This window comes from Globicephala melas, chromosome 11 (genome assembly GCF_963455315.2).
Source record: "Globicephala melas chromosome 11, mGloMel1.2, whole genome shotgun sequence".
Lineage (NCBI taxonomy): Eukaryota > Metazoa > Chordata > Mammalia > Artiodactyla > Delphinidae > Globicephala > Globicephala melas.
Window position 1 is genome coordinate 45,375,360 of NC_083324.2, and position 17,878 is coordinate 45,393,237.

General features: G+C 35.7%; 1 protein-coding gene across 12 annotated transcripts in view; it reads left to right on the plus strand.

Moving 5' to 3' along the window:
- Positions 1-17,878, plus strand: part of NKTR (natural killer cell triggering receptor) — a 49,137-nt gene that overhangs the window by 17,680 nt on the left and 13,579 nt on the right. For 8 of the 12 annotated variants that reach the window (XR_009565931.2, XM_060308469.1, XM_060308470.1 and 5 more), the window contains 5 exons: positions 26-113; positions 9,074-9,103; positions 9,626-9,771; positions 10,994-11,216; positions 11,641-11,796. Coding sequence is in view for 10 of the 12 variants with exons in the window: in XM_060308469.1 (XP_060164452.1) it covers positions 26-113; positions 9,074-9,103; positions 9,626-9,771; positions 10,994-11,216; positions 11,641-11,796 (643 nt within the window). In the remaining 2 variants the exon portion in view is untranslated. Of the gene's footprint in view, positions 1-25; positions 114-6,140; positions 6,169-7,182; positions 9,104-9,625; positions 9,772-10,993; positions 11,221-11,640; positions 11,797-17,878 lie in introns of those variants that run through there. The other 4 variants (XM_060308473.1, XM_060308474.1, XR_011377825.1 and 1 more) reach the window with 3 other exon arrangements.

Below are 17,878 nucleotides of genomic sequence, written 5' to 3' on the forward strand. Positions count from 1 at the left end.
ACAAATTTGTGTTTTCTTCAAACAGATGAAAACTTTATTCTCAAACATGACAGAGCGTTCCTTTTGTCAATGGCAAATCGAGGGAAACATACCAATGGTTCCCAGTTTTTCATGTGAGTAGGCATAATTCAGAGATGAGCTTTTTCTAAACAGAGAAGCGCTGTTCATGAGAAAGATGGTATCGTTAAACCAAGTTTAATGCTAGATTCTGTCAACTTGGGTTTTATTATGTTATAGTAATTGGTAAGCTCTAACAGCCACCTCAGCGGTAAGCATATATCCTGGATTTGAAGAATGGTACTTAAAAGGCGTAACTTAAAGATGTAAATTATTTTCAAAATATGTTGTCATCTTAAGAAAAGAAATTGGCTTTGACTTTTAACGAATTTGGGGGCTCAGATTACCAAATCTGGATTGGAACATAAACCCTTGATGAACATTTAGAACTTGTCCATGACTAGGACTGGATGTGCCCTTGGCATGGAAAGCATTTGGTTTGAGTAAACCATAGTGTGGTTGCTTTTTCTCTAACTGTTGTTCTTTGAACCAGTTTGAGAGAGGTGCCATTGTTTTCTGACATTGTATAGAGATAAATGATTTGGTGTTCAGCCAGCATTGTTAACAATCTTAAACTTTGTGAGATCTCTATGCGTAATTGAATTAACCCAATGTTGCTATCATTTCCACCAAAGTTTATGATATTATCACTTAGAAAACTTCAGAATGCTGAATTTGATATTTAAAAAACAAACACCTTTACGTGTACGTGTATACACAACCAAAACCTTACTTATTTCTCATCTGAAAGACTTTTGGCATACTTTTAGTTATATTCTTATCTAAAGCTACTCCAAAACCTATTTTTATTATAATCCCATGATATAAGATATGAAAGATAATTGGCTAGCATGGAGTTTAATGCTTTTGATTGGAAGTAAATCTCTGCAGTTATGCTATGTATATTGGAGAAATATTTTTCCATGGTTTGCCAGAAAAAAATTTTTGTCATCTTTCTGAATGGATGAGTATGAATGGCGCTTCCCTGTCTTTAAAGGAGTAAATTATTCATATAAAATAAATCTCACACTTTAAGTTTGTGTGAAAAATAGATTCCAACATGATCTGATAAAGTTCAGATAAGGGGCATTCTGTTCCTAAGAATGTCCTAAAAATGGAAAGCTGATAGAAGATGGTAATGCTTGGAGTTGTGCAGGAAAAAAGGAAGGCCTAAAACAGTTATTCCTGTATCTTGTTTTGATCCCATAGAGTATTAGTTATTACCCTACTTTACTAGAGTATTTTTCAATTCTTAACCTCCTTGAGGGCCAAAAAAAAAGTAGGGGGAAATATTTTGAAAAACTTGATGTAGAAGCTGTTTACTCTTTGATTGAGGTTTCCCATTTCCATTTTTAAGCTTATCTGAACTGTGAACATGATAAACTAATGATTCATTGGTCAAAAAGCTACCATCTGAGGGCTCTAAAGTTTCTTTTAGATTTCCTTTTTTATATCAGTACATTTAAATTTTTATTTATCAGGTAGCAGCAGCTTCTTCCCATTGTTATATACTAATTAGCTTATTTAGAAAATGTTAGAGTTAAAACCCGTGCACCTACATACATTAGTTAAAATCCAGTATATGAGATTCTCTCTTCAAAAAATTTAGAGTATCTTGTTTTTATGTTATTTAGTACTTGCTTAAGCCTTTTCTAGAAATGTTTAGTATCAAATAAAATTAAAGCCGTGTCTGTTTTCTACATAGCTTAATTTTACATTAGACTATTTTTTGACAAGGAATACCAAATTAAAATTTTCACATCTGTAAATTAGTATTAAATTTTTTAACCTTGTTTTCATAATTAACTGATTGTAGATGGCACTAAAATCACTGTGAACTTGTGATTGAAAGAAAATTTTCTACTTTTAGTTTGACATTTACTTCTGGAAATGAGTTTTCAGTTAAAAGCAATCTTGGAAGTAAACATTTTTGCATTCACAAAAAATCCTTCTCTCTCTCTTTTTTTTTTTAAGAAGTTTTTATGCGTGTGCTTTTTTTTATGTGAGCTAAAAGTACCAATTCCTCAGGGGTTGCAGGATAAAATAAAACTAATGTTCGCTTTGCTAAACAAAATGTTTCTTTGCTTTTATAGAAGGGATAGGTAAAATGGAGATGGTAGCCCATGAAAGAAATATCTTTGAAAGTCTATGTCTTACAAGCCCAAATTCTTTTGGAATTGGAAGTAGTAAAAAAGTATAATGTACTATCTTCAAATTGTATAGATGACCACAGATAATCGCTCTAAAAGTTGAGGTTCTGAGGGTTGATGGTCACTGAGCTGTCTCAAGGCTTCCCAGGGGTGGCTTCTGCGTTTCATCCTCCTCCCACAGCTCTTCCTGTGGCACCTTGAGCAGCAGTTCTGCAGTCTGAAAAAGAAAGGGTAGTGTGAGAATGGATCATAAAATGCCAAGAACTGCCTTTATAGTTCCAGTTTTATAGGCTTAATAAGGACTTTTAACATATCCTTGCACAATTGTATTTGTAGTTTATGCTATACATCTGTTACCTTGTAATTCTAAGGAGTAAATTTGATGCAGTTAGTGTGGGTACTTGAGCAAAATGTTCCTCAAGAATTCTTGAGCAATAACTGTTGTGCTCAAGAATAACTATTGTGCTTTGTGCAATAACTATTGTCTTCATTATTTAAAACATTTAAAACCTCCCCTTCCTAAGGCATATACATCATCTTATTAAACATATTTTTGTATCTATTGCTTTCTTTGGGTGGAAAAATTATGTGTGTGATAAAAAACAGATTATCTTCTATAAAGCTATTTGTAATTTTTGCAGTAACTACTTTTATCTACTACTATATTAGTCATAGTGATTTTGCTTTTAGGGGCCTAAATAGAAGAAAACTAATTGTTTTTGGAATAGTACTTCTCAAGAAACGTGAAGAAGTGAAATATGGCACTATCCCCATGAATCACTGAGGAAGTAATGGTTTGTTCATGCTGAGCTATTTTTGAAGGAATTCAAAGAACTGGGACTAGAGTAGTAACCAGGTTAACTGGATCCTTGTTACTTATTTTTTAGGCCAAAGACTAGGAAGAAGTCACAGCAGAAGCTATAGGATTACAAAGTTTTAGACTAGAAAAGAATTTAGAGATCCTTTGTTCTATAGATAATGGTGAGTAAGGAAGAAAAGACATATGCAGCCCAGGTTATAGGAGTTTTACTCATAATCCTAAAGAAATCGATAGCTAGAAAGAGAATGCTGCACACTGTAAGCTATGTAGGTTTATTGACCGGTCTGCCCTGAATTTATTTATTTATTTTATTTTATTTTACTTCATTCTACTCTACTTTATTTTATTTTTATTTTATTTTATTTTATTTTATTTTATTTTATTTACCTCGCTGCGCGGCTTGTAGGATCTTAGTTAGCTCCCTGACCAGGGATTGAACCCTCGTGCTCGGCAGTGAGAGCGCAGAGTCCTAACCACTGGACCATTGGGGAATTCCCCTGAATTTATTTTAATTTTAGTAAGTTTTAGACACCACAAGCATTGCTGGAGAATAATATGACACATAGGAAAGGATTTTTCTTTTCCTTTGGCTGTCAGTCATGACAGTCTGTTAATTCTGACTCTGATTTTCATTGTCTTTATTTTCATTCATCAAAAGGATAAAGAAGATACTGCATAAAGTAATCATGAAAAAGATTAGTTAGGTGATTTATAGCTTTGTATTAAATATTCTCCTGGGTTAGAGCACTAACCTAGCTATCAGGAAGCCTTGTATCTAGTCTTACTTAGCTATATACCTTGAGTTAGTTTGTTTTTCCTTTTCTGTTTGTAAAGTATCTACCCCACTTTCAAATATAAAGTAAACATTTTGGTGTGAAAATGCAGACATAAAAGGAAGAAAGTGTTTTGTAGGTTGATCCTAAGTTTCTGAATATGTGGAATGATTTATATGCAAATATTGTCTCTCCTAAAGGAAATAGTTGTACTTGCTTAATTTTCATCAGTCTGAAAGGTGCTGCAAAGAAACTCTGGCTCATCTTGCCTAAATTGGCTGCAGTCTCTTCATCGGCTGCTGTTAGAACATGTTTGAGTGGCGGTTGCTGTCGTCTCCCTTGGCTTAGTCTGTGCAGGCCTCATATCACAACCAGGGAATGAGAAGACCCATAGAGCCTTGGAGAACAGGCTCTGTCGTTGGCCACTGTCAGTGGTCATGATAATTATAAAAATACAAGAAAATAAGATAATGTCGAAAAGTCAAACTTTGAACTTTAAACAAAAAGTGTGTGTTGAATTTTAACAGTCATAAATAGGACTGTGGGAGGAAAACATAAGTTCTAGGATATATTCTATGTCATTTAAGAATGGCTACTTACCTGAATGGGAGAGAAGTGCTGATTGTTTCAGAGTAGCAGAGCAAGGGAAGTTGAGGGGTGGTTTGGTTTTAAGGGCTTTATAAAGCTATATTGATATTTTTGGGGTAGCAAAAGTAGATTTGGGGTAGGAATCTTTTTCCCTTCACATATTCATGAATTTGTGTGAGAAGAAATGCTAGTAAGTGTTAATAACCTGAGAAGTTCTGGCTTTTTTCCCTACTTTTTTGGGGGTAATACCTTCATATGTTAATTTCAAGATTTTTTCATGAACAGATTTCACGACACTTAACTATAATCCATCGTCTCTGGATATTAAGTGTCATCCCTAACATCCAGTCTTAATATTACTTAGTGTTTGTGTGACATTTGTGTTAGCAACCTGGAAGGAATTTTGTATCTCATGGTGTTTGGTGTGTGTTATGTTAATGTTAGTGCTGAATTTTTTAAAGCTGTTTTATTTTGGTGACTTATGGAACAATAGGTAGAGCACTGTAATGTGGCTTGGTTAGTTTCCATTGCCCTTACATGAGCTTTGTCACTCTGTACAATTTGGTGCCTCTTACAGGTGTGATAGTTTCAGGAGTTGAAGGGAAAAATTGCATGTTAAAGCCTGCTTAAGACAGAAATAGGTTGTCTTTGTTTCCTTCTCTCATACTACTTTACAACTAGAGTCACTTTTTTTTTCAACATTCATTGGAAACACCACATTATTTAAAACATTTTTTTGACAGTAATTCATGTATCAATGCCTTTATAAGAAATTAAAGCTATTTTTAAATATTTCAAGATTTAATATATCCAAAACCTCTATAAAGAATTTTGTCCACTGTATGTAATACAGGTTTTGGTCTGAATAGTAACAGATATGGTTAAAGTTTAATCGAATTAAAATTGGTCAGACAGTGTATATTCATTGAACAAAAAATTTTCATAATGGAGAAAATCAGATTAGACAGGAAAAGAAAGTACTGTGGCCAAGATTTGACAGCATACTTTTTCTTATATCTCTCTTGCCTTTTTATCCTTTGAGAAGATCCTTAAAACTCTAGGTATGCTGCCTTATTATTTTATTATTATTATTATTTTCAGTTCCTTAACAACTATAAGAGTGTATGCAATGGCAGTGCAGTGAACAGAAGCTACAGTCTAAACATTTGGTCATTAACTCCTGATGGTAATCTGTTTCGATGTGTGACCAAAAAAGCTTTCAAATGTAGAAACATGAAAGGTACTTTAATTGTTTGAAGTGAATTAGTAAAAAAAGTTCCCTGAAATTTTGTTTTAAGTCTCTTAACTCAGTTCTTTCCATTGAAATTTTTGATTTCTACTGCTAGTAACTGCTCCTGGGCATTCAGATTTTTTACTAATGTATGTATTCAGGATACATTATTCTCTTTCTGAGAAGGATGTTAGTTGATGACTTAGCCAGTTTCTGTGATTTGTAAAGCAATATATAATGTTTTGTTTCTAGCTATTATTCACACTCTGGTGTTACAATATTAGGGACCTGAGCAGATTCCCACTTCAACTACAATGCTTTTCTTAAACATAATTCATCTCTACATACATATCCTATGTGAAAGAAAATTTAGAGCCCTCCTTTTTAAAAAGCTTTCTTGCTTTGCATAAAACTTGAAAGTATTTAATTTCAAAGTTATATTGATATTAAAACATAGATTCAGTCTTGTCTTAAAAGTGTATTACAATTTATTTCTTGCCATTTTTGTGTAAAATTTACAGAAAGAGTGTTACACCGTGCGCTCCAAAGGTAATGTCTCATTACTCTAAGGCTCTCTCTTTTTCTTTCTTTGCCTTTATCTCTTTAATCCTGTTGTTATGTGCATTGAACCATTTTAAGAAAAAAAACTTTCTGCTTGATCTGTGGCAGCAGTACATGTAAAACAAGTGTGTTTTATTGTTCATGGTTAATCCTGGGAAGTATAATTTTAATTTCAGTGGCTTGTTACCACCTAGTTCCCACACATCTTGGGGGGTGGGTTATATTGTATATAATGGTTTAGATCTCATTTCAGTACAGAACTGTTAATTTCTGTATAAGGCCAAAAGCTGCTTTGATAATGGTAAAAATATATATATAGATTGTTTTTTGGAGTAACAGTGATACTTTTCAGTTTCTAAGATTTACAAGGTTTAAATGTGCATATATTTTTAAAGCAGATTCATAGGTGAGGGAAACTAGAAAATCAGTGTTTGAGTGACAGGAGAAAATGGAAATGTGAAAATATTGAAAGCTTTTCTAATTTGAAATGTTCTTGTGGTTGTTTCTCCTTTAGGTATGTTTTCATAAGCATGTATAAATTACATATTTATGATAGTCTCTGGCCTTAAGGTCTTAACTTACTGAGCATATGTTACCACTGCCTGGGTCTTTACAGCTGTATAGTTTTGAAACATCAATACAATTAAGAGTTGGTGGGGTGAGATCTCTTTGCCCATTTTAGTAGAATTGAATGGCTTGGACCGAGCATATCATTCCCCCCGGCCCATCAGCCCAGTGCCAGCAAGCTTGCTTTACATTGGAATTTCTACTCTTAGAGTGTGGGCTGAGAACCCCAGGGGGCTTTTGTTAAGATACTTTCAGTATTCTTATTATGTAGTCTAACCCAACTAAAGCATAAATTTGTACTTCTGCATCCTGAATTGCAGATGCAAGTAATGGACTTAATTATTCCCACCAGTTTAGGCACAGTCGGCCAGTTGAAATTTGTCCTTGAAATAATTGCTCTTGTCTTCATTTGTTTTCTTCACTACTGCGCTAAAGGACCAAGTTTGTCTTCAGTTTTCATTTGAATTAAAAACAAAACTTGAGTCTGTCCATAAAGGTTCTATCCTCAAATTGAGTTTCAAGTATTATGTTGCTGCATCACTGCAGTTAGCTCAGATGTTTTAATCTCACTATTTGCTCCAAAGGTTTGCTCTAAGGTGGTTTTCATAGCACTCCTGTTAGCCAGGATGCAAATTGAATTGGGTTGTTTGTGTTTTAAGACTATCTGTAGGCTTTTCCCCATTACCAGAATATCTGAGAATTGTGAGAGAAAGGTCCAAGGGAGAGGAATATATCTAATCAATAAATCATTGTTTTCACTACTGCATGTTTGAGACTGATCCCTTATATTGTAGAACATGTTTACCTTTAAAATTTTTACCTCTTTCCATCTTTCATACAGTGGAATCACTGTCTAGCGTATGTACTAACTTCTTACTATGTTTACTGTGCTTGGTAAAGTTTTTTAATTATGGGAAGCACAATTCTATCTTAAAGTTCTTGTCCAGGGTAATTTCGGGTTGCTAGTTTCATGATTTAAGCATCAGTGACTCACCAGTTCGCGAGATTTTCTTCTTCTTTCTTTCTTCTGCCTGTTTTTATTCATTTTTATTGTTACATTGGCTTAAACTACCACTTCTCAATCTTCTAAGGAAAATTTGAGACAGTGGTTTTAAAACTCAAGATTCCCTTTAAAATTCTGGCACCTCTTGAGTTGATACTTTAATTTTTTAAAACTAAATTCTGTAGTGCTTTTACAGAACTGAATATTCTTAATGTAAGTATAAGTGTTACATTTCCTGGTAGAATGATTTTTAACATTGTTGTGAAGGTTAAAATTGTGTTTTACTGACTTAACGTTTCATAGAATTGCCTTAAAATGAGTATAAAAATTGGTAAGGGAGCTTCTAGTACAATTGACTGCCTTAACATGGCCTGATAATCCAGTGACCTTTCTCTCAAATATTATTTCTCTTTCTTATAAACTAAGATGTTTGTGATAGATACTTCTGAGTCTAGTTATCTGCTTTTGAATTTTTTCCCACTGAAATTCACATAGTCTGAAGATCTGTGAAAGTGTTATGGGAAAACTAGCTTGGGTTCAAAACATCTTAACCAAATATACCCCATAAGACTTCCCAAGAGTGACTGCCAGTTTGTGACTATAGAAGCAGCGGTTGGGTGTTTTCTGGGCCATGGAAATTTAAAGTGTCTATAATGTCATGATTACTTAGTTTCCTGTCAGAGTGTTAGCAGATTGAAGGTTTGCTCCCTACTGCATTTTCAGAGTTGCTGTGAGTGGCAGAGGGTCACCTTAGGTGAAGGAAGAGGGGCAGGAAGTTCTGAAAACAGGACTCCTGAGGCCTACCTCCATCTGCCTGCTTAAAAGATGCAGACTGACTCAGTATGAAAAATAATGGATAGAAAAATTCATTTAAGTATGTGGGGCAAGTGTTAAGTGTTGATCACACTTCTTTCCATAAGCAAATGGCTAGGTGTTTTTTATTCTTGTTTAATTATCTTGATAAATTTTGAGTTCGTTGTTGTCATTGTTTTGGATTTGAGAATAACTTTAATTTTAATGTATATTTATGCTGTGTATTTCAAACCTATATCACATATATGTATACATATATAGTCTTCATGTTGGAGAGAGATATAAGTTTGTAATTCATTATAATCTTGAGGGTTTTTTTAAATCAGTAAAATGACTACTGTTGCTGTTTTTAAGCTTATTAAGTTCAGGTGTGTATCATGTTTAACTTTTTCCCCTATCTTTTTATCTTTACCTCTTTGTCCTCCACATGCTGTGATTTAAACCCTTCTGCTCTGTTCACCTGAACACCTGGTTTTTGCCATCTTCTTTATGTTGATGTTTGTTACACAGTACCACAAAACCTGCTCCACACCTGGATGGGTAAGAGTTATGTTCTTTTTATCTTGGAGAGGTGTTTGGGTGGCCAGTTCAAGACACATTAGACCATGGGTGAACCCTCAAGGGGGCGCTCTTGATCTCTGGGTTAATCTCATAGCTGAGCTCTTCCTAAGGATCACAGGGTGCAGTAGTCTTGAGACCTCTCATGTCACTGAAGGGGTCTTTGCGTGGGCTCATGGGTGAACTTCTCAGGCATGCGCTCTTGAGTGACCCTGTAAGGATGGTGTCTGAGTATCAAGTCCAATCTGATTGTTATCAGACTCTTTACTATAAAATAGTTAAGAACCATTGTTTTTAAGGCAGAAAACTAAGGCCCAGTTTGAGATTTTTTTTTTTTCCTTTTATGAAGCAGTAGTTCTAATTTCCTTCTAGTTGCTTCATACATCAAACACTTCGCTCTTATTTTCAGGTCTGTGGATATGTCATTGATAACAGTTGTCTTGATTACTGCTCATGGCTTAATTACCCTCAAAACAATTTTTTCTTGAATTTGTATTGCAACAGGGTGCATGTTGTCTTTGGACTAGTTATTTCCGGTTTTGAAGTAATCGAACAAATTGAAAATCTGAAAACTGATGCTGCAAGTAGACCTTATGCCGATGTGCGAGTTATTGACTGTGGGGTGCTTGCCACGAAGTCAACAAAAGACGGTAAGAGTGTTTTGGGGGTAGAGGGAGCTAGGATGCAGGTAACACATGTTGAAGACTGTAACTTAAAGATACCTCCTAGATTTCAGTAGTGGAAGAAACTCCTACGAGTAGTATAGCAATAGCCCTGATGCCTCTATATCATACCCTGTATCCAACCCATCAGGGAATCTTTTCAAATCTGACCTCTTCTTTTTACTTCCCCTGCTATCAGCGTGGTCCAAACCCAGGTATCTTTTACAAGATAGCAATAGCCTCATTACTGTTCACTTTGCCTCTGTCCTTGCTCCTCTGTAATCTTTTCTCAGCAACGATAGCTTCCTGACTGGTCTCCTTGCTTACACTCTTGACCCTCTACAGTCCTCAGCAGCACCCAGAGCCATCTTCTCCAAGGGCTCCCTCTCCATCGGCCAAAGCTAAAGTCTTTACAACGGTCTGTAAGGAATTCTGGCCTTCTGCTGTTTCTCTAATCTCTCTTTCCCCTCATTCATTGTCTTGCCAGCACGTTGACCTTTATTCGGACATGTCAAGCACTCAGGGACTTTGTGCTGGCTGTTCCTTCTCTCTGGAATACTCTTCGTTCAGATACCTGCATGACCCCCTCCCTCACTTCCTTCAGGCCTGTGCTCAAATGTTATCTTAAATTACCTCAACTTTCCCTGTTCCCTTTACCCTGCCTTTACTTCCCCCTTCTTTTAGCATTTATCATTTGTCATATTATGTAGTTGCTTATTTTCTTCTCTGACCCAACTAGAATATAGACTTCATGAGGGCTTTGTTACCTTACAATCTCACCAGCAAATTGTATTATCAACTTGAAAAAAAAAGTTTATTTAAATTTTGTTTTTACGTAAAATAGATAGCTAGTGGGAAGAAGCCGCATAGCACAGGGACATCAGCTTGGTGCTTTGTGACCACGTAGAGGGGTGGGATAGGGAGGGTGGGAGGGAGGGAGATGCAAGAGGGAAGAGATATGGGGACGTATGTATATGTATAACTGATTCACTTTGTTATAAAGCAGAAACTGACACACCATTCATTGTAAAGCAATTATACTCTAATAAAGATGTTAAAAAATATTAAAATTAAAAAAAGAATAAATAAATTTTGTTTTTAGTTTTCTTTATACAAAACATGTTTTACAATACCTGGTAATCATGTTTTTTACTCTGAAACATAGGCACTGAAATCCAGTACTAATATTTTTGTTAATATTTCTTAAAAGTTTTTGAGAAAAAAAGGAAGAAACCAACTCATTCAGAAGTCTCGGATTCCTCTTCCAATTCCTCTTCCTCTTCAGAATCATCCTCAGAAAGTGAAATTGAACATGAGAGAAGCAGAAGAAGGAAACATAAGAGGAGGCCAAAAGTTAAACATTCTAAAAAGAGACGAAAGGAAGCAAGCAGTTCAGAAGAGCCAAGGAATAAACATATAATAAGCCCAAAAGGGTAAGTGCGAAACACCAAGGTAGTCTTACCTAAGAAACAAGCACCCTGGAATGGGGAAAGTATGTGTGATTCTGTAAACTTAGCTTTGTTACCTATTGTTGAAAAGGATAGCATTCTGTGGACTTCAAATTGAAATCTAACAAATCAAGGGTAGCACAGATGTTTCATATCAAAGATTTACGCGTTTGCAGGTGAGAAAAGAAAAAAGGATCATTTGGCAATTCTTATCAGAATTTTAGTGCTGTGGCTTTTTCACTGCATTGTGTTTTATATTTTCTCTTTATGACAGTTGTGTAAACCTTTTTAGTGAGCTTTGTAAGGTATCAGTAGTTTTGCTGCTAATTATATTATTATATTATTTAATATTATTATAAAATGCAGACATTACACATCTTAATTGGTGATTCGGTTTGTTCTCTCTAAGTCACTCTGAGAGGAGTGATACCAATGAAAAAAGGTGTATCGATTCAAATGCTAAAAGGGAAAAGCCTGTGGTGCGCCCAGAAGAGATTCCTCCGGTGCCCGAGAACCGATTTTTACTAAGAAGAGATATGCCTCTTGTCACAGTGGAGCCTGAACCGTAAGGATGATTAACCTACATGTTTTCGTTTCTCTGACTGGTGATTCTGTTAGCTCATTGCAGGTCCACACTCATTTATTGAGCATGACCCATAGTCAGAGCACTTTGAATTATACTGGGGGAGATATTGAATTCGTAAATGACATGTACCCTACCTTTCAAAATTCATATTCTGCTAGTAGAGAGAGGGGGTTTGGCAAGTTGATCGGGGAGAAGTTCTTAGTGGAGATCTGGAAAGATTTCATTACCAATCTCATTTACTTGGCCTTTCATTAGGGGTGAGATTTTGGTTGTCAAAACAGGGTTAGTTGAACTCTTTGGATCCAATCGAGTGATAAAACATACTCCAGTTTATAGTGCAAAATTATTGCGTGATGACTGGGGATAAAATTTAGTCCCATATGTTACTGTTGTTAACTTGCTCAGTGATAAATCCTCTATCCTGGAAAAGCTAACATGTAGCTTTAGATTTGGTCTCAAAAAATAGTAATTAGTGTATTTTGTGTGTTAGACTCAAGTTTAGAATTGTTAAGGGAAATATATGAATAGAAATACCATAAAGTGCTTGGTGTAATTGACACGTTTCCTATGAAGAGTTAATATTGAAGCCTGAGAAGTTATGCACATGTCCCTGTTCACAATCAAGTCTCTTGATTGTGGTTATTTAGTTCATTAGAAATTTTAAAATTCTGTATTTTCTCATTTTAAAAAGCTATTATGAAATGGGATGTATCTTTGAACTAATAGCTTAACATACTGATGTTTTCATTTTTAAAAATTGAATATTCTCTTTATGACAGTTCTGTAAACCTTTTTAGTGAGCTTTGTAAGGTATCAGTAGTTTTGCTGTTAATTATATTATTATATATAATATAACATAATATATTGTGAACAAATTTTAGTGGGATCCTTCTTTCTGAAAATATAAGACACCATTCATTGATCCAATCCATTTGGTTTTCAGAAAGTAGGAAACTTGAAAGGTCAGTTTTAGTGTCATCTAGTGGGGGTTGGCAAACTATAGTCGTCCATGGGCTAAATTCGGCCTATTGCCTGGTTTTGTACAGCCCATGAGCTAAATGTGGTTTTTATGTTTTTAAATGTTTGTGGAAAAAATCAAAAGAAGAATAATATTTTGTGACATGTGAAAATTACATGAAATTCAAATTTCAGTGTCCATAAATAAAGTTTTACTGGAACACAGCCACATCCGTTTGTTCACTGTTTTTCTTGGGCTGTTTTTGTGATACAGCAGCAGAATCAAAGAGTTGCAGAGAGTTTGTATGTGGTGCTCTCATCGCTTTATATGCTATTCAGTGCACTACACCTCACGGTGATGCAGTTATAACTCTCCAGTATTTCAGGTGCTACACATAAAATCCATCTGTGTGGAAAGATATTTTCAGAGATGGAGTATGTAAAACTCTCATTACAGATCCGCATTACTAGAAGAACAGTATTAACACTATCTGCTTTGATAGGGGATACTGAACCCTAGTTAAATGAAGTGAAATGTTATTCTCCCTGAAAAAGAATTCCACTCTCCTTAGTAGATCTGTGTCACAAAAAATGATACTTTCTAATTTCATTGATAAAACATTTGTGAAGACTTGTTTTCTTTTTGTTACATAGTTATCTTAATTTTCTTCTTGGCCTAAAAATCCTAAAATATTTACTCTTGGACTCTTTTCTTAAGAAAAAGTTTGCCAACCCCTGTTATCTGGTATTTTTAAAGTAGTTTATACCACTGTCTTGTATTTATGGTTGAATATTGCTAGTAAGTTTATTTGGTCATCACTCTTCTTTGGTTACGTAACATCTTTGGAAGTTATATTCTGCAGAATTATTTTAAATCATAATTGGCAGGTAGTTGTGTCATACAAAGATAGCAAGTAGATCTATTTCATTAGAATGTTTGAGATTTGATCAGTTGTTTGGGAGCTAGAATTGTGTGCTAAGAATGCAAGGTATGCAAGGATAAGAAACAGGGGCTGTCAGCCTTAGTGAGCTTGCCACCTTACTGAATTTACCAGCAGTTAAGCTCATTATCACTTATAATTCACTTAGCGAAAGCTGGGTTCCACACTTGCTCTAATTCATTTGTTCTCATCTTCAGCTGCACTTCAGAGTAATTTGGCAAGCTTTTAAAAATACCAGTTTCTGGGCCATACAGCAGATTAAATCAGAATGTTGTGGGGAGGAGGTAGAGGGTGGCAGCATTGGATCAGCATCTAAAAGGTTCCCAGGTGAACATTAATTTGTGCCGAACACTTAATAGGCAAGTCATTTGGTTCAGTGCTTTGTTCTTCATGAGGAAAACGAGGTTAACAATTGCCTGCCAAGAGTCCCTGTTACATCTCTCATTGTGAGAATCAAATGATGTCATGAATATGAAATGACTGAAAAGACTATAATATACTTTTTAGTCAAGGTTTTCTTATAGTAATATTGTGTGTTTATCTGGAGCCAGATTCCTGGTTGGGAAAACCCTATAAAATGGTTATAAGAGTCAAGTTTAATTTCTTTCCGTGACCTTGGGCAACATTTTTAACCTCTTAATCTTAAAATTCTTTGTCTTTAAAATGGAGATGATAATAGTACCTACCTCATAGTGTTGTTATGAGAATTAAATGAACTAATGCCTCTAAAACACTTATTAACAACCAGCAATGAACAATCTGAAAAGGAAATTGAGAAAGTAATTCCATGAAATAACATCTAAAAGAATAAAATACCTAGGAATAAATTAAATCAAGGAGGTGAAAGACTTGTACGATGAAAACTATAGGTATATATCTAAAATACTGCTGAAAGAAATTAAAACCTAAATAAGTGGAAAGACATTCTATGTTCATGGATTGGAAGGCTTAATATTAAGATGTCAGTACTACTCAGAATGAGCTATGGGTTCAGTCAAATTCCAGTAGACTTTGCAGAAATGGAAAAGTCAATGTCCAAGTTTGTATAGAATTGCAAGGTGTCCCAAATAGCCGAAACAATCTTGAGGGAGAAAGACAAAGTTGGAGGACTCATATGTCCTGATTTCAAAATTTACTACAAAGCTGCAGTCATCAAAATAGTGTGGTATCTAATAAGAACCTGCTGTGTAAAAAAATAAAATAAAATTCAAAAAAAAATAGTGTGGTACTGGCATAAGGATAGACATAGAGACCAATGGAATAGAATTGAGAGTCCAGAAATAAACCCATACATCTATGGCCATTAGATTTTTTTTTCCCCAGTGTCATTTATTATATTGACCTCTGGTTAGTACCTCAGTGGCGTGTGGATTAGGTGAGCAGTGTGAGTCTCCGAGAGGATGGGCATAGTGGACACTGAGAACATCCAATATCTGGTCCCCCATGATTGAGGTTCAGACCCTGAAATATGGGACCTACTCATGGTCTGAGAGCCTCTGTAGCAGAAGAGAAAACTGGTGGATCATGAAAACATTGGAGGATAGACCTATGTTATTTGTCCTTCATATTATTGTTTTATTTTAAAAAATTGGCTCCCAGGTGTCCAGAATTGGATTCATTATATTCCTTAGGTTCATGACACCTCTCATGACAGTGTCACCATTGGCTCATACACTGGCTCAAACATTGTTGACTCATACAAAAATTCAGATTTTTTCTTCTCTTGAGAAATTGAAGAATCCTCCAAAACATTGGTTCTGTTACACTGCAAGGCAAAAATTAGTGGCTACTCAGAGTGCTGTCCCTATTCATACCAATCTCTGCTGTCTCCTGACCAAGAGAAGTTGAAGTATATCACTGGGCTTGAACTGTTATTCTTCAAGTGGAAGAATAATCAAGTGGAAAGTGAACTATTCTATTGTGTCCACTTCACAGATTTACATTACCTGCCTGTCAGCATTTGAGTTTGAGAACCCTGCTCTGGGGGGAAGCCCTTACTATATGCAAAGCACTGAACTAACAGTTTTTCATACATTATCTCTTTAATTCGTATAAATAAGTTGAAGTGTTATCTCTGTTTTACAAGTGTGAAAGCTGAAGCTCAAAGAGCTAAATAACTGGCCCAAGATGATAAAAATTCTGATTTTTGATGCTGAGATTCAAACTTTGCATGGCCATTGTATTTTAGATAAGGGTGCAAAGTCCATTCCATGGAGAAAGAATAGTCTCTTCAATAAATGGTGCTGAGACACCTGGATTTCCACATGCAAAAGAATGAGGTTGGACCCTACCTCACATCATATGCAAACATTAACTCAAAATGGGTCAATGACCTAAATATAAGAACTAAAACCATAAAACTCTTAGAAGGAAACATAGGGGTAAACCTTCATGACCTTAGGTTCAGCAGTGGATTCTTATATTTGACACCAAAAGCATGAGCAATAGCAACAAAAAGACAACTCATTTTAAAAATGGGCAAAGCACTTGAATAGACACTTCTCCAAAGAAGATGTACAAATGGGGAACAAACATGTGAAAAGATATTTAATATCATTAGTCGTTAGGAAAATGCAAATCAGACCCACAGTGAGATACCGTGTCTCACCTACTAGGACGGCTGTAATTTAAAACAAAACCCCAAAAAACTAGTGTCGGTGAGGATGTGGAGAAAATTGGAATCCTCATACATTGCTAGGAGGAGTCTAAAATGATGCAGCTGCTGTGGAAAACAGTTTGGTGGTTCCTCAAAAAGTTAAATATGGATTTACCATGTAACTCAGCATGTCTACTCCTAGGTACATATCCAAAAGTATTGAAAATAGATTCAAACAGATACATGTACTCCAGGGTTCATTGCAGCATTATTCACAGTAGCAAAAACATGGAGACAACTCACGCGTCCACCAACAGATGAATGGATAAACAAAATGTGGTGTATATATATATACAATGGAATGTTACTCAGCTAAATTAGAGGTTACCAGAGGCTAAGGGAATGAGGGAAATGGAGAGGTATTGCTTAATAGGTAGAGTTTCAGGATGAAGTGATGAAGAAGTTTTGGAAAGATAGTAGTGATGGTTGCACAACGTTTTGAGTATAATTAATGCCACTGAATTGTACATTTAAAAATGGTTAAAATGGCCAATTTTATGTTATGTATTTTTACCCAATAAATAAGTATGTTTAAAATGTTTATTAATATAACGCCTGACACATAGTAAGTCCTCAATAAAAGCTAGCCATTATGTTAATCATAACAGGTACAAAACAAACTCAAGTATGAAAAGACTTCTCAGGCATGGAGGACTGTAGCTGCCATAATCACCCATAAGATAAAGTAGCAGATTCAGAGCATTGAAGGAGGGGCAGCTTATAGTAAAGTGGGGTAGACAAACAGACTATTAAAAATATAAAATAAATGTGGTCCAGTGGGTAGGACTCTGTGCTCCCAGTGCAGGGGGCCCGGGTTCAATTCCTGGTCAGGGAGCTAGATCCCACATGCATGCCGCAACTGGGAGCCCGCATGCGGCAAGTAAAGAGCCCGCATGCCACAACTAAAAGATCCCCCATGCCGCAAGTAAAGATCCGCGTGCCACAACTGAGACCCAGCACAGCCGAGATAAATAAAATAAATAAATAAATATTTAAAAATATATATATAAAATAAAATTTAAAACTGTTAAAAACACTTGAGCATTAGAGTCAACAATACCTCAGGATTCCCTAAGAACATTACTGTTTTGACAAGAGACATCTAAAAAAGGATTTTTTTGAAAGTAGTTCTGTACTTTAAAAGATTGATACTAGTATCGTGTATTTCTACTCAGTTGGGTTACTTTTTTTTTTTTTTTTTTTTTTGCGGTACGCGGGCCTCTCACTGCTATGGCCTCTCCCGTTGTGGAGTACAGGCTCCGGACGCGCAGGCCCAGCGGCCATGGCTCATGGGCCCAGCCACTCCGCGGCATGTGGGATCCTCCCGGACCGGGGCACAAACCCACGTTGCCCGCATTGGCAGGCGGACTCTCAACCACTGCGCCACCAGGGAACCCCTGGTTACTTTTTTTTTTTTAGTTTTTGTATTTAAAGGATTTGCTTAGAAAATTGGGTTATGTGGAGTGCCTCATTCTACAAAAGTGTTGAATCTAAATGAAGTGTTTTT